Source organism: Astatotilapia calliptera, chromosome 6 (assembly GCF_964374335.1).
Source record: "Astatotilapia calliptera chromosome 6, fAstCal68.1, whole genome shotgun sequence".
Taxonomy (NCBI): Eukaryota; Metazoa; Chordata; class Actinopteri; order Cichliformes; family Cichlidae; genus Astatotilapia; species Astatotilapia calliptera.
In genome coordinates this window covers 15503500-15525095 of record NC_137427.1, presented here as the reverse complement: position 1 = coordinate 15525095, position 21596 = coordinate 15503500, and the positions used below count along the sequence as shown (strand labels likewise).

Sequence of the window (21596 nt, the reverse complement as noted above, 5' to 3'; positions counted from 1 at the left end):
GTGAGTCGGTCAGGTGACTGAAAAGCACGGATAGTGATTAGAAGAACCAATAATGTGAGCATAATCTATTTCCATATGCTTTATAAAATGACATATGAATAAGCTTCCCGTAGCTCATGCAAATTCACACAGATAAGTTAGAAGACGTGAAAATATTCAGCACACTGTAGTGGAGCAAGTTCTTTAAAGAGGACCTATGATGCTCATTTCTACCTTCATATTTGTACTCTTGGATTCTTGGCCTTGGTGCAGCCACTTTATCCACTGTGTGAAACAAGCCTTTTTGGGATGGGGGGGACATTTTTGCTTTCATTGGATAGTTAAGCACTGTAGATTTGACAGAAATGTTGAGAGCTGGGAAAGGCTCTAACCAAAGGCCTGTAGGTTTGACTGAAACCCGGGCTGCTGCATTTCACTTATGTGGCATATGGTCACCTGCTCAACCAGTGAGCTAAACTGGTACCTGAAAGCCTTTTTAGCTCCCTTTGCAGTCCCTCCTTCAATCCAGCTTTCTTCTGGGGCTTCTGTGTTTACAGCCAGAGCTGTGCGCCTTAGTTATTTGGAACAGATGCACTGACCGACATCATACAGAGCCAAGATTAGAGAAAAAACTGCCTGAAATGGAGCATTTAAAGAAGTCTGAAGCCTGAGCTTTTGTCTTTGAAAGATTACTAGTACGGATTTTGACCTCATTATATCAAACTTCAGCTAAAATTAATATGACTGTCCCACACTCTAACTATATATTTATTATTATAAGAAAAAAGATAGGTCACCATTTTTTAAAAAAATTATTTATGGTGTTCTTCCTATTACACACTCTTTCTTCTATACGACCCATCTATGTGTCATCGCAGTTCATCGGTCTCACCAAACCATCTTCTTCCAGCAGGGTAAAGAGAGTTTCCTCCAGATTCTCCATAAATACATGGAAGTCCACGGCACAGTCTACTATGAGACCCAGAGACCTCCAGAGGTCCCAGCCTTTGTGAAGAACCACGGCCTGCTGCCCCAGCACGAGCTGCAGCAATTATTGCGGAAGGCCAAGGCATGAACTTTGTGGTTATTGTCACCACTGTTTAATGGACAGAGTGTTTACAAACTTTTCTTCTGCTTTTCTAACTTCTAAACTAAATTCTTCTGCTTTTAAATTACACAATCACTAAATTACATCCCTGATTTATCTTTTTTTTTTCTCCTAGCTCTTCATTGGTTTTGGTTTCCCATACGAGGGCCCGGCCCCTCTTGAAGCTATAGCCAATGGTTGCATTTTCCTCCAGCCCAAGTTCAACCCACCCCACAGCTCACTAAATCACGAGTTTTTCCGAGGCAAGCCCACATCTAGAGAGGTAGGTTCATAATTTGTATATCTTCCCACAATCAGTCATGCTGCCAACAGATTCATTAAAGCAGTGGCTCAAACATTCGATCCAGACTGCATTTTTGCCACACTAATGGGCACAGTATAACTATTTTTATGTGTCTTTGTACAAAATAATAATTGACAGTATTCATTTGATAAAGACAAACTGATTTTTCTGCAGCTAAGTGTTGTCTTTGTGGAGAGATGTTATTTATTTGCAAAATATTTATTTATAGAGCTGTCACTGTGTACACTGCATTTGTTTTCTATAGGTATTCTCCCAGCACCCGTACGCGGAGCAGTACATTGGCCGACCTCACGTCATGACAGTGGACTACAACAACTCTGTGGAGTTTGACTCTGCTATCAAGGAAATCATGAGGACCAAGGTGCTCACATATAACAGTGCTTTAAAAAAGAATTCATAAAGACAAAAGACATAACCATTTATCCTGTTATGTCCACTAATTAGTTACACTGAGTTAAATTATGCATTGCTGTGTATAAATGAGGTTAACCGTGACTGGGTGCTCTTTCACTCGTATCAGCTCTCTTCATGCTGAAAGAGGGACATCTCTGGTGTTTCTTTCTGTTTTAACAAACATGTTTTCATAGACATGCCAAGAATAGCTACATGTACTTATCCACCTATTGCTTTTGTGCCTTTGTGGCCAGGAAAATTGCAGTTGGTTTGTGCCTTGTTTGGCTCTTGTAATATAACGTTTCATTTTTGTATAGCGTTCAATGATAACTCTTAGAGTTACAGATAGCACGGTTTGTTCTATTCTGTTTTCCCTTGAAGCTGTGATAAAATACAAGTACTGGACCTGCTCTTGTTGCTGTGAGCCTAATAACAGTTTTTTAAACTTTGATGAAACAGCACAATAATTTTGCTGTGGTCAAGTCCTCCAGAGGGAGTTTGCCGTCTGTAGGTAGCAGAGTTATACTGCAGAGTGCTGAACTTTTCAATTCAGTGAATGTGATATAGATTAAGGACGCTAGCTTCCGAGAGAGGGAGCAGGGTTAATTAAAGAGTCAGCCAGGTACACTGAATCTTTTTAGAAAGCATTGAAATTGGGTGCAATGTTGAAAAAAATGAATTATATGAGCAGAAAAATTGAAAGATGGAGAGTACACTGACCAAGCATCTGCACAGTCACAAAATCTTTATAAAACAGAAATCCAATATGCCAAGCAGGCATATTTTCTACTCTAAAATACAGGGGTAGACCTTTTATATCTGAAACTAAATAATGTTTATTGAAGTTCAAAACTGCAGATGCATTTTACACTCGGAGAGGTGAAGCTGTGATTCACTAGTTTTCACGCAGATTCTGTCACGGGTTGCTCTGAGGACCCACTCGCAGGACTCCGGAGTGTGTTGTAACAGAGACAGTTTATTCACAAATATCTTCACCAAGTGTATTTACAGGCAGTGCGAGGACAGTGCTATATACAAGATGTGCGAGGACGGGTTCCAGGGCTCCAGGGAAAACAAGGGGATCACACACACGCTCACGCCAACCTCTCTCCGCTAGTGACCAGCCACCTCATACACGCTCCACACGGGGAAACACGGGGACGGGTCCGGGGAATCTAGAACAGAGAGACAAGTGTTACTTTCTGAGGCGGAAGTGTGGGAAACTAGGGCTCGACGTGTACTGACAGGAGTCTTCACAACAATCCAGCGTTGAACAGCTGATCTCCTCCTTCTGATATACCAGCTGGTCTGATGAGGCCCAGGTGTGCATGATCCGGGAGGGCGTGGGCCGAGGGCGTGAACCCGCCATGAGTTCCGCCCCGGCAAAACAGGGGAGGGGGAGAGAGATTGCTGATCAGTGCCTTGCCGACCCCGCAGGTCGTGACAGATTCGAATTTCTAGAGAATTGACCATCCTAACCATTTTGGCATCCCAAAAACTGACCTCTTGAATTTATAAATGGTCATTTTGTTCTGCATACGCTAAGGTATATTTAAATGTATTGTCAAATCTGATGGAAATCTGATGGATCTGGATACATTTATGGCTGAGGTATAACGCTCTTGGCATTTAACATAGGTGTGAACACACATCATCCCACAAGACATGCAACATATTTTACATATGGAATACGAGTCACAGTAACACAAGGCATTGGTCTATAGGGAAGCAGGAAACATGGAGACAGCTGTCTGCATGATCCTTTAAACATGCTGTAGCAGTCTGCCCTTTGCAGATTAGAGATGGTATGTAGGGAGATTAGGCAAAAGCTGATATATGTAGTGTTAGCTCTGTGTGTGTGTTTGTCAGTGTGTGAGTGTGAGAGAGGCTGTTCTCATCTTTTCGTCTGCGTAGTCAGACAAGCTACAGTTCAGCAACACTGGCTTAGTGTGCCTTCTCCATCTGCACTGACAGACCACGGAGAAAGCGCTGATGGACCACTTCACCCTTCACTGGAGGCACAATGCCCCGAGCAAACTCACACATACCCATACAACATATACACGCACCACCCCCAGCACCCAAACAAACACATAAACACAACTCATAGACTGAAATTGCAAAGATGCGACGTATCAGTACACACAGCCTCACCTGCACATTACAGCCATTAAATTCAAGGCACACGCAGGCATACACAAACCGTGTGTGAGGCAGAGGCTCATGTTCAGTCATGCAAGACAAAGCAATCTCTGGCCGACAAGTCCTCATGTTCAAATAAAACCCTTTTCCATCTCTTTCTTTCTTTCTTTCTTTCTTTCTTTTCTTATTCCCTGTTCCATGTCTTATGGGAATTGCCGTTTTAAATGTGGTTTTTTAACATTCACATGAAGTAGTCTTAATAGGGTGGGCAAAAGTCAAGGTCACTCTGACCATATAACAAAATTTTGGCCATACTTGTTATGATAAAATGATGATATGATGCCTGATCATTATTCAATGCCAAACTCAGAAACAGAAGTAGTTGAATGTGACAGGTCTGCGTAGGTTCTTAGGCATCTAGTTCATGGTAGTCTTAATGGCTTGAAATAAAGGCAACTGGATTAATTTGGGGTCATGAAGGTGTTGGATGATACTACCCTAGTATCATCCAACTACTACTCATACTATTATTGGGATGTGGTGGGGTTGTTTCCAAGGGGACAGCCCCACTACAGGTTAAATATCTGGCACTCCCCATTAGTTTTCAGAGCTGAAAAAATCCTCTTGGACAAGAGGTGAAATGCCTTCATAAACCAAAAAGAAGACCAGTTCCCTTCATTTCAAGTGATTACTTCCATCGTCGCAATATTTCACATTTGTCCAAATCTGAATAAAGGATCCAACTTCTCCAACTTTACTGATTGGTGGAGGTATACAACCACAAAGGGGTGATTGTCAAAACTGCTAAAAAAAAACAATAACACAGCTTTCTGGACTCTAGTTGGTTAGAAGGTTTTGTTAAACACATATTTTAAAAGAATTTGGAGATAGGATGATTTATGAGACCAACAACAACACCCAAGAAAATCATATAGATCTTCTCAGTTAGCGAACCATGCAAATGGGATTTTCGTTCTATTTGATTTCTGAGTGAAGTCTACATCAGCCAAGGATAAGAGAAAGGACTTAAAGAAGAGAAGGTCACAAGTCTAAACTACACAAATGTGATAAAAATAAAAAATAGAGCAAAACAGTGCTAAATGCCTTCATACACCTGAAACCTTTGCTTCCACCCGCTGCCAGTGTTGCCAGCACCTTTTCAAAAAGCTCCACTCAAAGCCGCACCTGTGAATGCGAACGTGGCCTGGGTCACTATGCCTGGTTAAGCAAAGGCGAATGAGAACGCTGTTAGAAAAAGGACACGTCCATTGATTGTTTTTGCAGGACGCTTGTGTGCCTGTCCTTGTTCAAATGTTTGCTTTCTGCTCCTGCTTATAAAGTAGATTAGCATAAGGCTTTGATCAGATTGCAGTGTGTAGCTTTTTAAATTGCACCATCCCTGCATGTTTGCTTCTCAGTGGTTTTCACTTGAAATGGGCCAAGTCTGATTTCACAGATGGTTGAACATTAGACTGCTTTGATTTCACATAGGAAATGCAATTTAGTGAGTCATGTATCATTTACAAAGGCAGGTCTTTGCATTAGGTCATAAAGACAATCCACTTCAATCTCTGCAAAGCTTGGTGTTTGCAGTTAGAAATACAAAAATGTGTTTTCATTTGGTTGGAGTGTGTAACAGGATCATTTTAGTTCATATAAAACTTGAACTTGTGTCTTTGTACAGTGTGGCTGTTGAATATCAGCTGTCTAGCACTTTATGAAATCTGCTAAATTCATTTTTTATTAATCCCAGCACTGCAGTTGCAACTATTTCGTATTCATCGGCTTTTGTGTCAGACAGTCTGTTAACAAGTATTGAACATGTTGGTATTAGCAAGAGACACAAAAGATATATGGTGTTTCCAGCTCATCTCTAATTAGAGCAATCAAAAGTGTGCTTTAGTTATAGAACCAGCACATCAAAGGAGGAGATGATCTATTGGTATGCAAATAAAGCCTAATGATTTTCCAAGCAGTGACATACTGTGATTAGGCCTCGCAGAAACCTGACAATAGAAACATTCGTCAGCTCAAATTACCAAGGAGAAGAGACAATTCATTGCAATTACTGAGAACAATGATGCGGAAGGAAAACGAAAAGTACACTTTACTGCGAGTAAAATGTGGCAATAATAACGTGGTGATGATTGTGTGTTTTCACGTGTGATTCTCAGGTCGAGCCTTATCTGCCTTATGAATACACCTGCGAGGGCATGCTCGAGAGAGTGCATGCATACATACAGCATCAGGTGAGTGTCGCTACAAATGTCTACAGTTCACTGTCTGGACATATGCGCTTCGCCTATACTCTCCTTTTCTTTTGTCTTCAGTCAGCTCTTGCTCTCATTTATATACCTTCTTTTTTGAAGCTTTCAGAACCCTTACACTGCTTAATATTTCACGCCTGTGTGCATTCAGCACCTAGGACGTCGTGTATCTAGGACTGTGTGTGTGTGCGTGTGAGATTATGTACCCCATGTATGTGGGCATGCGATTAATCGACATGCTAACTCTCATTAGGAGCCACATATCTGCCCTCCGGCTTTAAAGCAGAAGGTCTCCTGACACTAATGAGGAGGGATGAGTAAGGAAAAAGAACACAAGTGTGGGAATAATGATGATGAAGGACTAGGGTAAAAGCACTTTTTTATAGCCCCCCACAAGATGTTAGACAAACCACAGAAGTGACTTTTATTCACTCCTGACTTGCGGCTTGTTTTGGACCCGGAAAGCTGTTGAAAGACTAACAGGAGAACATTAAATTACATTTCTGTTCAAATTGGATTTTCTAAAGGAACCGCTTCCTGCAGCTGGTTTGCAGTAGCATAGCATAGCCTTTGCCTTGTGATTCGAGTCTCCCTGTGTGTTTCTGAATGTCACCGTGGCCAGATGTGATCCTGAAGAGATCTACTTTAACAGGAACTACCACAAGTTTTTATTTTTGCTCGGCAGGTGTTTCTGTCTTCCTGTCGGGACAGATTTTGTCAGGGTGATAGCTTGAACGCTGAGCTGCAGTCACACAAATTTAAATGTGTGTAGCTGAGCTGCAAATGAAGGCAGAGTTCAAAGATGGATGGGGTCTGAGTACTTCATGAATACTCATTTGTCAGAACATCACCTTGTTACAGGCTTCAGTAACACTTTCAGCTGGCGTTATCCCACCCTTGACACTCTCTAATGTTTCACTTAGTATAATGTAGAAAACAAAGCCTTTGGCAATAGTAATACTCTGATCTGGAGCAGCGTCATGATTTTGTCGCATTTTCCACATGTTACAGGTTTTATCATATTTTTATATTTAGGATTTTTTTCAAAACACCTTTTTTAAATGTAAAATTGCCATTTGCATTTAACTATAACTCTATATGCTTGGATCACTGTGCTTATTGTTGTTAAACTTACGTTAATCAGAAACAGCCATTTGATTTGGAGCAACTTCCCAAGCCACAACTGCACATGTGCTTTAAAATTAGAAATAACATTTGAGTGAATATCTTTTAACATCTTTCTCTCCATCGGTATAAAATATTAATGTGTCTTCTGAGAAGCAGAACTCTGCATTAGCATGTGCTCTGTGCATGTTCTCCTCAAGTCTGTTTGCTTTCATTTTACCAGCATAACTGCAGATAACTACAGTGAGTGTGTGTTGCACTTGACAAATGCACATGCTTGGATGCCTTAAGGCACAGAATTGAGTGACCTACACTCAGTACTTAAGGCATCTTGTGTAGGACTGAAGCTGTTGCTGCTGTTCTCCTGAGAAGCAGCTGGTTCTATGCTCTTGTTGTCGACACATTTTCGATTACAGCCGTTAGGTAAAAGCAGCTTGTATGAAAGTTTCTTACATCATTGGATATAGCCTGTAACTGTGATAGTGGAGCAGCGCGTTATAACTTACCTGGTGCCACTTTACTTTACTGTAAAGGCAATAACTCACTCAGGTTTATTTAGTCTGGTAATATTTTACAGTTCTACAATTATTTGATTTTTAAAAATTATTGTATTTATTTCACCTCCAGGATTTCTGTGCCCCAGAGCCTCCCTTCATTCCAGCCAACCTCTCCAGAAAGGGGTCCACTGGTGGCAGCAGGATGATGGGACCTCTGTTTGTGCCCCTGCCCAACACTACAGCTCTTGGCTGGGCATCCAATGTGACAGCTCCCTCTGCCTGGCCTCCTCTCAGCTCCCTCAGGCTGCTTGTATCTCAAGAGGGCCAGTCTTGTGTGGACGCCTGCCAGTCAGCTGGTTTCATCTGTGAACCCGCTCACTTTCGCTTCATCAACAACAAGGAGGCTCTGCGCAGGTAGGTCAGCCGAGAGTACAAACTGCCTGCTAGCGAGGCTTTAATTAAGTGTTTAGTCCCAACTATCAAGCTTTGCTCATCAAACACTCCACTCCTACAACTTACCAAGCAACACCTCATCACACGTTGTCAGCGTTACCTGAGGAGTACCATCTGTGGTAGAAACACTGTCATGTCTAAATTAAATTAAAAGGAGAATTTGAAACAACCAAGCAATCTTTGTGTACATCACACAAATTTAAACAAAGACGAGTGATCTAAAAGACTCCATGCAATAATATCTGTAGCTGTGGTTTTGAAGGATGGTGGTTCTGATTGCAGGCTGTGAAACCACTGAACCAGCCGAAATGAAAAAAGGTTCTATTGTACAAGTTTTAACATAACAAATTGGATTTTTGGAAATGATTAAGAGTTCAAAACGTTCTATTTAAACTGAAGATTGACACTAAGTACAGTTTAGGCCGTCTCTGACCTTAGTATGACTCTGATATTTATTTAGTTTACTGTACCAGCCCATGGCTGCTGATCCAGAAACTTCACTTTCAGACATCTCCTTTTCTCAAGCTCCAAGACAGAAATCCTGTCAGCAGTTGAGCCTCTCCTTCGAGCATTTCCCACCTGACTGCTTTCAGCCTTAACTCATTTTCTCTGCTCTTACTTCATCCTTCGAGTATTTTTCTGTTTCTGTTGTTTTTCTATCTGTCTTGGTTTACAGTGCCTCTCCTCTTTGTTTCTCTTTCTCTTTTCATGCTGATGTCTCATACCTGCTCCATAGTTTTTTCCATCTTCCCCGAAGCTTTTTCACTTGAGTTCCTCCCGTTCGTTCGTCTGTGATTAAAGTGGTGAACTCGTTTCCATTCCTTGTTTCTGCTCCCCGTTTATTTTCAGGTTAATGCCAGTTCCATTTTCCTGTTACATGTCTGAGATGAAACCGTGAATTTTATTATTCGTCTTTTCTTCTTGATAAATCTCAGTGATCTCTTTTTTTAGATTTCTGCTGCTCTTTTCACTCCTCAGGTTGGACGTACAGTGTGAAGTTGTAGACTCTGAGATTAACCACATCTTGCCAGCCTTCTCGGTGGTGCGGCAGGAGTGTGGCCTTCAGAGGGAACCGCTACTCTTCAGCTGTGCAGGACACTCCCCTAAATACAGACGTCTTTGCCCCTGCAGGGACTTCCGCCATGGGCAGGTGGCGCTGTGCAGAGACTGTCTATAATGACAGAGCACGTGAAGGACAGACAGAAAAGACATGGACAAAGAGAAAGAGAAGAAAGTGTAGAGCTGGGACATATCACCTGGTGTTGCAGAGAGCCAGCCTCTCTCGAAAAGTAAATGTAGGCTCGTGACGAAGAAGCATGCATGGATTTAAAGAGTTTACACTGGAACTGAGCCTGGGTTGTATCAGAGGATATTTGATGACTGTAGTTGTTATAACAGATGTTATACTGCAACAGACTGGAGACACTTTGGCTACACTGAACACATAACATGTGGACCGTTCAAGAAGCAGATGTGCCATGAAATGCATCTTTTACTGGCTACACCTGCAGCTCACCTGCAGCAGAGTGACTCACAGGCAAAGCAAGCAAAACACTGAGCTTTCATTCTTGGGATTGTGTTGCCTTCATTTTTTTAGCACAGTGCTGTGAAACTTACAGCTTTTCACAGTTTCTGTGATATGAGTAATTAACATCCACAGACTACACGCGCCCCTTTTAAGGTAGAAGTAAACAAACGCCAGCTGGTCCTGGCAAAATAAGTTATAACCAGTAGTTTCATTTAAATAAAAAAAACTGTGTATGACTCTCTTCTGTGCTAAAGGACCGCACGCATCAACCTTAATAATTATAAATAGAGCACTTGCCTATTTTTGCAAATGCAGAGCAGATCTCTGCAGAGCACATGCAGCACTTAAATGTTGTTCTAACACCTCGGGAGGCAATTAATTAGAAAGGTTTAAGTGGCACAGGAGGTGCTCTGCGAATGGTTCACATATGTTACATGTTCAAAGTACCCACAACCTTTTTAAAATAGTATTCGAGTGGTTCCAAGTGTCCAGAGACTGGGTTAACGCTCACAAAGCTGAAAGACTTTCACAAAAACGTACAGGATAATAGTTTCTGCAAGATGCTGACTGATGATATTATACACAACATTTCATTTTTTTGGAATTGTATTCCACCAAAATAAGGGGTTTCAGTTGAAAAATATACCCTTTAAAAGCATGTGACTGCAGAGTATTGGGACTACACTGTCATTCCATGACAAAGTCTTCAAATATCTTGGCTTGGAGAAGGCAACCTCAGGTCAATATCCAATCTCCTCTCTGCACATGGACAAAGGATGATGGACAACCAGGTTATCTCCCCAGCTTTTTCTCCCCTCCTCCTGTGATGGACAGAATAATTTATCAGACTGAAACCCAAGTCTGAGGTAACATCACTCAATGCAATCATCTCTGGTCAGAAAACGAAAGAGGAGAAGAGAGGACAAAGATAAAGGGCACAAGATTATTTTTCAATAAATAAGCTTTTAGAGCCTTCAGCTGGATTTTTAAAAAGTCCTCCGGGCTTTTGTGATGGAAAAATCAGAAAATTAAAAAAAAAAGAATGGATCAAAATGCTAATGTGGGTTTTGTATTGTGTCTGGTCTTTACTTAGGTTCTTCCTACCTTTATTATGCTCCAGGGTTGCTCCTCATCCCATCTGTTAAAATCATCCCAGCGTTCACATTCATCCAGATTTCCATCTATTCATCCACCTCCAGGGAGCGACGTGATCTTTTTCGCATAAAGCTGACAGCCAAAACAGTTCAGAGGAGTCTATAAGAAGTGAGGTAGCACACTACAGAGGGGGGAGCAGGAAGTCGCATTAAAGAATCAAACTTCAGTGTGGACATCAACAGCACACAGTTGATACAAAGTATGGTATCTACGTAGGCCACAAAGACAGACTCATCAACAAATGTCAGTAATTAAACTTTCTCCTGCTTCTGTGAGTTAGGGCTTAATGCTACAGATGACGCTAGAATTTTTCAGTATGGTAGGTGGTTATCTTAGAAAAGTGTGCATCCTTGAATGCACCCTCTGCATAACCACTCACAGTAGCTCCTGTTTAGTAATTTGCAACATTTTGGGGGGGGGGGGTGTGTGCTGTTGTTTTGTTATTTTGGATGTTATTCTCTTGTAGATGTTGGACAGCCAACCTATTATCCTGTCATATACCTAAACACCTCTAACACTCACCTCAATTGTTGCTTCATTGATTGGACCTCAGTGCTGTCATGACTTCAATTAACATTTAATAAGATAAAAATAAGGTAAAAAGGTAAAAACGTATTGCTTTGTGTATCATCCTTAAATTTAGTGTCTGGCTATAAACCTGTACGTGATCCACCTGGCCATTGTGGACAGGGATTTCTGACCAGTACAGATTACATGAGCTCACTGCTCAGCTGGTACCATCCAGTCAGCAAGCATCATGTAATGTGCACTATTTAAAGTAACTTTAGTAGGGGTGGGTTTTAATAATCGATTCATCGATTAAAATCGATTCTAGCTTGGATAACGTGAAATCGATTCATTAAAATCCTGAATCGATTTTTTTTTATATAAATGTATTTTGCCCAAAATTCCAGAATCTCAGGTGAAACGTCACACAATTTTGACAACCACCAAACATTTAAAACAGTAAATGAGCGCAGGTACACGGCTTCTGCACAAAGACATAAACACAAAGCGCGGACCTGCGGATCAGAATCGGTGAGATGTCGCCTTTCTTATCTGACGGCAGGGACACGGTCGGGGCTGAAAGCCGACAGCTCACTGATTCTGATGTTTCGGCGGGTCCGCACTTTGTGTTCACGCCCTTTTTGCACTAGATTCTGAAGCTGTTAGTTTTTATCTCTCTCCAAACAATATTGACCGAACCAGCAGCAAAAGAAGATCCAAACTACGCTTCACATAAACATCGTCATGGACTCCCTCTGACTTTTGCTGTTTTGCTTCCACCACGATAAAATCACACTTCATGCACAGCTCTCTCTCTCTCTCTCTTTCTGAGTGTACTTCAAGAACAGTTTCCCGTCTATCCCCGAAATCTGTTTTCTGCATTATTCGCTTGCTTGTTACGCACAAGACTACCTTTGTTTACAGCGCTGTTGGCCGATGTTTTTTTTTTCCTTTTACTTACTTCCGAAAAGAAAACCTAATTTCTGACGTTCAATAGGCTACTGAACAAATTTAAACTTTTTAAAAATTATACAAAATGCAAAGCCGTGTCTCTAATAAAACTGCTGTAACTTCAGAGGTAATGTTCATAAGTTGATTAATGATTTTCTTTCGTTTTTGATCTACTGCAGAATGTTTTTATAAAATCCAGGCCAGGAAAATCACCTTCATGTTTTTCTGTGTTTTATCTTCAGCTACTTTGACACAAAGGCCTCTGCTGTGACGCTCACACCTTTGATAAAGTCTCGAAAGTGTCAGCTTCCTTTTTATAGATACAAAAATATGTAAATGTACTGATCTGAATTATAATATTTCTGACTGTCTGAGGCAAAATTTCCCAGATTCAAATGGAATTGAAGAGAGAGAGAGAGAGAGACTACACGCACTATACATATACAATATACTGATAAAAACAACAACAACAACAACTCACGTAATAACTGTTAATTAATGAAATATTCATATATTCATGGCTAACATATAAATATGTGTGTGTGCGTATGTATATATGTTACTGTTGGTATCATTGACTATATAGCTGCACTCGTTGAGGTTTGAGCCGAATGCCTTAAATGTGTAGCAGCAGTAAAGATGTTTGTATTCTGATGTCATTGAGATAAAATTCAAAAGTTACAATAGATTACAAGAATGCACAATTTCCACTGAGTCTGGCAGGTAAACTGTTTTTAGAGCAGGAATGACTCGACTTTCAATGGTGAAAATTAATGTAACATTACTAAATTACTAAACCCTAAACAGTTTCAAGTTTTATTGTCATGTACAGATAAAGAGTGTAGCCACATTTACCCATAATGAAATTCTTTTGCTCCTCAGCTTTACATGAGCATATATAAAGTGTGCAGTTATATTAAGAAGAAAATAACAAGAAAATAGCAGTAATAATAATAATACTACTAAAAGAGAGGATAAAAGAGAAAAGTATTAATATTTAGAGAATTTAAGACAAGTTGGTATTTACAGTTTGTGCAAAACTTGTCCAATGAGCATTAAGTGGCATAGCTAATAAAATTAAATATCAATCAATAGTAATTTGAATTTGAATTTTTCAGTTTGGTACGTCTTTAACTTGGTAATAATAGGAACTAATTCGTGCTAGACCTGAGTAGTAGATACACACTTTAACTATCGGATTATGACAGTGTGTCATATGTATGGGTTGTGTGTGTGATTAGAGGTACAGCAGTGCTGTTGGTCTGAATCCCAATGACTAATGCAAAATTCAATGAATAATAAATCAAAAGTGTGAATGTTAAAGTAGATTCATCAAATCCTCATTGACCTGTACTGGCATGGGAAAAAATGTCACCCCATTCACCAGCTCACCGTGATTTCAATTTAACACCAGAGCCAATTCCAATTACAATGAATACATTTCATCTCAGCAATTCATCCATCTTCTTGAGTGAAGTATTTACAATCATCATAAAAAAGCACTTAGGCCCTGTGCAGAAAATCACTTCTTTCTCTCTGTGGACACAGAGCCGGGGTTGGCTGCAGCCAATGGAAAGGTTCCAGTAACATCTATGAGCATAATGTCTGAAGATGTCACCTCATAAATTCATTCATTCGCATGAAGTAAAAGCTGAGCACTAGAGCTAAGCACATTTGCGTAGCTAAAAGGTTTTGAAGAAAACACAACGCTGCCTGGACTATGTGTTTGATTTCTTTTTGTTGCTCTATACTCACCTTCATTGATCCACTTCAAGGGAGGTCAGTATTTTTGGACATATTCTTAGATGGAAAAAAATATTGCCACTCCCACTACAAACCATTCAATATGAAGCTGTATACTGAAAGTAAATTTCATAGCAGATACACTGGAAAACCAAAAAAGGGCTAAGCTGGCTCCATTAATCCTGAACAAATCTGCTTACAGTATCAGTGCAAATTCATACATTACAGCTTGTTTGTTTAATTTTTACAGAAAAAAACATTTTTAAAAAGCCTGGTTTCACATGGATATTATGATGAACGTCAGGTGATGTCACTTCCTGGACAACACCTGAGGCATGACTCCAGGAAAACACAGAGCCTACAGAGAGATTCTGGCCATGGCATCCAAAAAAAATGATAAGTGATAGTCAGAAAATTACAATTCCCTCCACACCTACAGCAGCTGCATCAACCTTACAATACTTTCACCTTCACAGAGGCTTTAAAGCCTGTAATGATGTAAATTATGTAAAAAAAAAAAAGAACATTGGTTATGAATATGATTCATATTTACCTAATTGAGGTAAATTTAGCTCCATTAATGTGAGACGTGGTTACTGTCTTAATTTGATATCTTCTAGTAGTCTCAGTGTCACGGACCAGGTCCTGATATACAGGCATACACAGGCATGTGAAACCACACCACTGAAGACTCTGCATAGTTTTATTACAGCCATCAGATATTAATCTGAGCCAATAAACTCAGAGCTTTCATCTATCTCTCTAATAGTGTTTCTCTGCTCTCAGGGTGACATTCAAACTTAACACATGGCTGCCTGGTAACTATATGGGGACTTTGTTCAACAGCTGCAACTCCTGTTCTTTGGAGGACCCCCATCAAAAAACCTTGACTTGGGTCTGAAGGACAAGTGTGTCTAGTGTGTGTGCTTTTGTGTGTGTGTGTGTGTGTGTGTGCATGCATGTGTGTGTGAGAGAGAGAGAGAGAGAAAGAGAACGTGTCATACAGAGCATGAGCATATACAGTAAACAGGATTCCTCTAAATACCCTCAGGATACATTTTCAGCAGAATGTTTTTAGTATCCACAATGATTCTTAGCTGAAGGCGCCGCCCAGACTGACTTACACGAAATAAACATTTCGAACGGCGCGTTTATTTTGAAATAAAATGACAAAAAGGAATTTCTTTGCCTCTCTACTAAGAAGCTGTTACTGTTCTATGGTGACTTTAAAGGCTAAAGATCTGATAGTAGTGGAAGTCGGGATCTTTTTTTCTCTTTAACATGATAAGAAAAAAACAAACAAACGTTACCTGAGGTGCAAATCCACAGTGGGAAACCTTTGCACAGAAAATGGCTGATCACCGATGGTGATGCCTAATCAAGGCTCCTTCAGTGAAAACAGCTCACCTGCCTTCCTGCTTAAAGGAGCCTCGCAGGTGACTAAAATTCTCAGTAAAAATATTTCTGATTTTGCTTTTTGTTCAATAGGCAGGTGCATGTGTGATATATTTTTTTTTTAATTTATTTATTTTTTTCAAATTTCAGTGGGTTAGTACTGTTGCCAGTGTTGGGAAGGTTACTTTTGAGATGTATTCCATTACAGAATACAGAATACATGCCCCAAAATGTATTCTGTAACGTATTCCGTTACGTTACTCAATGACAGTAACGTATTCTGAATACTTTGGATTACTTAATATATTATCATGCTTTTTACAACAACGTGAATGTACTATTGCTGTGTGATTTATTACTATTACTGAAGGTCCGCGACTCCGAACTGTAGTAAAGGGACCTCTGACTAATACGGCGGGGTCCCTGTCGGCTCGTAGCCGAAAACTAGCTTTACTTTGTTGTGTGGGTCAACTTTTCTTGCGAGAGACAGAGAGAGGCGTTGAAAGACTGCTCCAACAGAACTTATTGTTTTCGGAGGAAAACACGAACACGGTGTACAGTTGAGTCTTAATAGCTTGGCTGAAGTGGTTATTATTATATTTACATGCTTCCAGCTCCCGTTTTTCCTCGATGACAACTCCAACCTCTCGACTCCCCTTTTTCTATCTCCCTCCTCGCGCTCACAGACCCATAACGTGTATGGCAGTCCATTCTCTCTGCAACACGGACTACACTGCCCATGATGCTACATTCTTTAGAGCTATGCTTGTAGCATTCTGCCTGTTAGCTTAGCACAACAACAACAACAACAACAACAACGAAAAGGCGCTCTCTCACCTAGGAAACACACAGTCGCAGAGAGAGAGAGAGAGAGAGAGCGTCGCCCTGTAACCATGGCAACCGTAGCGCTGCCGCCTGGAACAACAGCACGTAGCTGTCAAACAAAACCCAAACAGTCCTGGCCCGCGACAAAATGAAACAGGAAAGTACCGCAGTGTAATCCATTTATTTCAACAAAGTAACTGTATTCTGAATACCACATTTTTAAACGGTAACTGTAACGGAATACAGTTACTCATATTTTGTATTTTAAATACGTAACGGCCCTACATGTATTCCGTTACTCCCCAACACTGACTGTTGCCTCACAGTGAGAAGGTCCTGGGATCAAATCCACCATCTGGCTGGCCACTTTTGTGCGTGGATTTTGCATGTTCCCTGTGTCTCTGTGGATTATCTCCTCCCACAATCTAGGAACAAACTGCTCGTAGGTGTGATTGGTCGTCTGTCTGTCTCTCTGTTGGCCCCGCGACAGAGTGGGGAGCTGTCCAGAGTGTACAACCCCCGCCCCACTTGCCCTCTGGCAGCTCTTGTCTGGTGTCATATGCAACATCAGAGCAAGCTTCAACGCCCACGATTTATGTTTGTAAGCCTCTAAGCAGCCAAACGTTACAGAACTGGAACTGATGAGGCCATCGATTTATCAATCAAATGTAAGAAAATTATTGTTAATTCTTTTAATAGCCACAGTTCATTTTTATGAGATTTTGCATTCTTTTTTTTTTTTACACCGAATCACAACTGGGACTGAAAGTGTTTCAGCAATAAAAGACCAACGACATTAAAAAGGTCTATTTGAAGAAAAGGAGCAAAACATGCTGAAAGTGAAAGCTAAAAGAGTATAAATACTCAGATTCAGATGGGTTGCGATTTTTTATTGCAATAGATTAATATTTATCTGTAATAAGGTGTTTTTTTTATTCTCTGTGGCTTATATTACATTCAGATTTGATGGAGGTCCCACAAGTAGGTGACTCACTTTAGGATGGCATATTAAGGCATATAGGAGGATAAAACGTTTGTTAAAAAGAAATAAAATTAATAAAGTTGACCATAAGAATCTTTATTTCTTAAGAAAGACAACAATGTTTGACCTTACTTCCTTCCTCTTCACCTGCTAAACAGAAGGTAAAGTATGCATGAGTTACCATGGCAATGTACCCCAGCAGCCTTGGTCAGCCCTCAGTGGTAACCCTGAAAAGGCCTGAAAAGGTTTAAATCGTGTTTTGTAATACCGACCTCAGGTTCTGCCTTTTTTAATTAGGAGTTACACTGTTGCTTTTCTTTCTCATAAGCTACGTACTGGATCTGGGAAGTATCGTGACCTCGTTTAATTTTTTATCATTTCAGAAACCGATTTTTGTTTTGTTTTTTTCCAAGTTGTTTTTAGTAAAAGTTACATGTTTTGCATTTAACCTTGGCAAATGTTCTTCTATATTATGAAAAAAAACCCAGCATAGGATATTGTTTGGCATTTATCACCAACTTTGAGTGGAAAAAAAATTCACTTCCAGAATCTTTATCAATTTTACATCAGCAGTGGTTAGTCAACATGTTGTTTTGCAAATTTCAGAGATTTTATACTTGTGCTGATTTCCCAATTTGCACAAAGTAGCCTTCATGCAAATAGGCAACCTTGAACAGCCGGTGGAGTAAAATGTCTGAACAGAAAGTTTGGTAGATCAATTCGATGTATAGCAAAAATGTGACATTGAAGCTTGAATTTTACAGACACTGGCTCTCAACAGACTTTTATGCTTTTATTGGAGATTTTATCCAATAAATAGCTAAAATGAGATGATTTGTTTAAAGGAAAAACCTCAAGAGAAAGAAAGGTATTTTTTATATAATTTCAAGTATGTCTGGAGAGAACTTTCAAGTATGAATATTACAGTATTTTTTGATCTTGAATAATGTCAAAAGTTTAAAAAAAAAACAGAAAATGTATTGACAAATATTTCATTAATCAAAAACGGTTATCTGAATTTGCTTCTTCATTGTAAATATTTGCAGCACTTTTCAGTTAGTAATGTTATAAATAATACATTTGATTTAAAAGTGCCTTTCAAGACACCCAAGGACTGTGAAGATTCTCAGCCATCAGAATCAGAATCAGAATCAGAATACTTTATTGATCCCTGGGGGAAATTATTTTTTGTTACAGTGCTCCATTTTAAACCAACATTAAGACAAGACAGACAATACGCTAACTAAGAATAGTACAATATATACATATATATACATACATACATACATAAGTCACTTATAAATAAATATTTGGAAAAGAAACGTGTAGTTGTAGCAGCAAACAGTGTGTTAAGTGGATGCGTTGTACAGGGAGATGGCCACAGGCAGGAATGATTTCCTGTGTCGTTCAGTGGTGCTTTTCGGTAATCTCAGTCTCTCACTGAACGAGCTCCTGTGACTGACCAACATGTCATGGAGTGGGTGGGAGGTGTTATCCAACATTGTCTTTATCTTGGACAGCATCCGCCTCTCCGACACCACCTTGAGGGAGTCCAGCTCCATCCCCACAACATTGCTGGCCTTACGGATCAGTTTATTAAGTCTGTTGGCATCTGCGACCCTCAGCCTGCTCCCCCAGCATGCAACAGCATAGAGGATCGCACTGGCCACCACAGACTCATAGAAAATCCTCAGCATTTTCTGGCAGATGTTGAAGGACCTCAGTCGCCTCAAAAAATAGAGACGACTCTGGCCCTTCCTGTAAAGTGCTGTGGTGTTTTTAGCCCAGTCCAGTTTATTGTCAATGTGTACTCCAAGGTATTTATAGTCCTCCACAATGTCAACACTGACCCCCTGGATTGAAACAGGGGTCAAGTGTTTCCTGGTCTTCCTGAAGTCCACGATCAGTTCCTTGGTCTTTGCCACGTTGAGCTGCAGATGATTCTGCTCACACCACGTGACAAAGGAGTCGACCACAGCCCGGTACTCTGTCTCATCATCCCTGCTGATGCATCCAACCACCGCAGAGTCATCAGAAAACTTCTGAAGATGGCAGGTCTCTGTGCAGTGGCTGAAGTCTGTGGTGTAGAGGGTGAAGAGGAAGGGGGAGAGGACAGTCCCCTGTGGTGCCCCTGTGTTGCTAATCACCTTGTCAGACACACACTGTGGGAGACGTACATATTGTGGTCTTCCTGTCAGGTAATCAACAATCCAGGACACCAGAGAAGCCATCCAGGTCATTGTAGTCTAAGGAGCTTGGAAAGAAAAGCGTCTGAACTTTAAGTTTCCTTGAAGATGTTTCACCTCTCATCCGAGAAGCTTCTTCAGTTCCAAGAGCAATTGGTGGAGGTTTCCAGATTTTAAGCCATATGGGAGTATCCCCAAGAGAGTCATGGATCCCCTATTGATCCTACACCTAATCACACGAGCCAAGGTGTGAAAAGGGGACTGGGTCACAATCAGCCAAGATTTCAAGTGAAAGAAGCCATCTATATCCACTGCGAATGGCCATCTTTGAACAGAGTGGCTTAAGGACACCAGATGTCTGCCATCCATAATCCAGTTTTGAGATCCCTTCCCAGACGCCTAAACGCTCACTCAGATCCTGGGCAATTTGACCTCAGTAAATCACATGATAGGGTGGGTCTAGGTTTCACAATGGGTTCATCTGAAACCTTGGCTGATTGTGACCCACACCCCTTTTCACCCCTTGGCTCGTATGATTAGGCAGAGGATCAAATGGGGGATACTCCTATGGGGCTTAAAATCTGGGATCCTCCTCCAGTTGCTCTTAGAACTGAAGAAGCTTCTTGGATGAGAAGTGAAACGTCTTCAAGAAACCTAAAGAACTCCAGATGCTTTTCTTTAGAAGGACCTTAGACTCCCAAGGATACTTAACAATAAAGTAAAACACATTGTAGAACACGACAAAATGAAGAACAATAACAAAAACAAGATAAACAAACATTAAGTTCAGTGTGAATATGCACACTTGAACAGGTTTTGAGTTGAGATTTAAACTGGCGGAGAGAATGTTTCTTATATCCTGGGGTAGAGAGTCCCACAGCCTGGGAGCAGAGCAGCAGAAAGCTCTGCTTTCCATGGTGCTGAGGCAGAAAGAAAGCACAGCAAGTTGAATAGAAGAAGAAGATCGAAGTGAGCGCGCAGAAGAGGTAGTGCTTAACAGGTCAGAAAGGTAAGGAGGAGCAAGGGCCTTGAAGCTGAACAGAAGAAGCTTGAATACTATTTGGAATTTCACAGGGAGCCAGTGAAGTTCCTGAAGGACAAGGGTGATGTGCTGGTAGGAGGGGGTTCTGGTAATAATGCAGGCAGCAGAGTTTTGAACGGGTTGAAGCTTATGGAGGGATTTTGGGGGGAGACCATGTAAGAAAGAATTATAATAGTCAATGCGGGAGGTAACGAGACTATGAACAAGAATGAACGAATGATGGAAACAGAAGGACGTAATCGGTTAATGTTGCGTAGATGGAAATAGGCCGAACGGGTGAGATGATTGACGTGAGATTTATAGGATAGTGAGCTGTCAAGGATGACACCGAGGCTCTTAACCTGAGGTTAAGGGAAAGCCGTGGAGTTGTCAGTAGTCAATATATCTGTTTTTCACACTGTTAGTCAGACAAAATAAGATAACTGAAAACTGAAGAACCAACAAAAAATGTGTATGGAAATTTGCATTACTTTTTACTGGCCAGATCTGATACATGTATTTTGGGATCAGTAAGTAATTCCAGCTGTCAGGTAAATGTAGTGAATATTAATTACAATAAACTCCCTCAAAACTACAACCAAATCAGAAAGGACGTAACATATTCAAGCTAAGCTGAAGTACCTAAGAATGACACTAAAGTTCAACACTGGAAGAAATATAGTGTGTGTGTGTGTGTGTGTGTGTGTGTGTGTGTGTGTGTGTGTGTGTGTGTGTGTGTGTGTGTGTGTGTGTGTGTGTGTGTGTGTGTGTGTGTGTGTGTGTGTGTTTTCTGTTCACATCAGCGTCTCATTCTTATTTATGTTAGTGTCTTGTTTTCAGTGTTTCCAGGCTGTGTGGGCGACTGTATCTACAAAGCAGCATTAATGAGCTTGTTATCAGTCCTATTTGGTCTGTCAGCTGTTAAGAAATTTGAATTAGAACCACATCCAAGCATATTATTTATTCAGTTTAAACAATAATTAATCAGTACAGGAACAGATTGATGTACACAGCCGAATAATTACGAAGCTAACA

At 40.6% G+C, this 21596-nt stretch overlaps 1 protein-coding gene and 1 long non-coding RNA gene across 2 annotated transcripts in view; one reads left to right on the top strand and one right to left on the bottom strand.

The window, feature by feature from the left end:
• Window positions 1-10611, top strand: part of LOC113023992 (alpha-1,6-mannosylglycoprotein 6-beta-N-acetylglucosaminyltransferase B-like) — a 126400-nt gene extending 115789 nt beyond the window's left edge. Inside the window, exons 13-18 of the mRNA XM_026170530.2 lie at window positions 890-1048; window positions 1203-1349; window positions 1636-1752; window positions 6101-6175; window positions 7946-8229; window positions 9247-10611. Coding sequence (XP_026026315.2) covers window positions 890-1048; window positions 1203-1349; window positions 1636-1752; window positions 6101-6175; window positions 7946-8229; window positions 9247-9445 — 981 coding nt within the window. The 3' untranslated portion in view covers window positions 9446-10611. The remainder of the gene's footprint in view (window positions 1-889; window positions 1049-1202; window positions 1350-1635; window positions 1753-6100; window positions 6176-7945; window positions 8230-9246) is intronic.
• On the bottom strand, window positions 2741-3172 carry LOC145429407 (uncharacterized). Its single transcript, XR_013909640.1, has 2 exons — window positions 3030-3172; window positions 2741-2959 (listed from the first exon to the last, which is right to left on the bottom strand). It is a non-coding gene; the product is annotated as an uncharacterized LOC145429407 (long non-coding RNA).
• Window positions 10612-21596: the final 10985 nt, after the last annotated feature.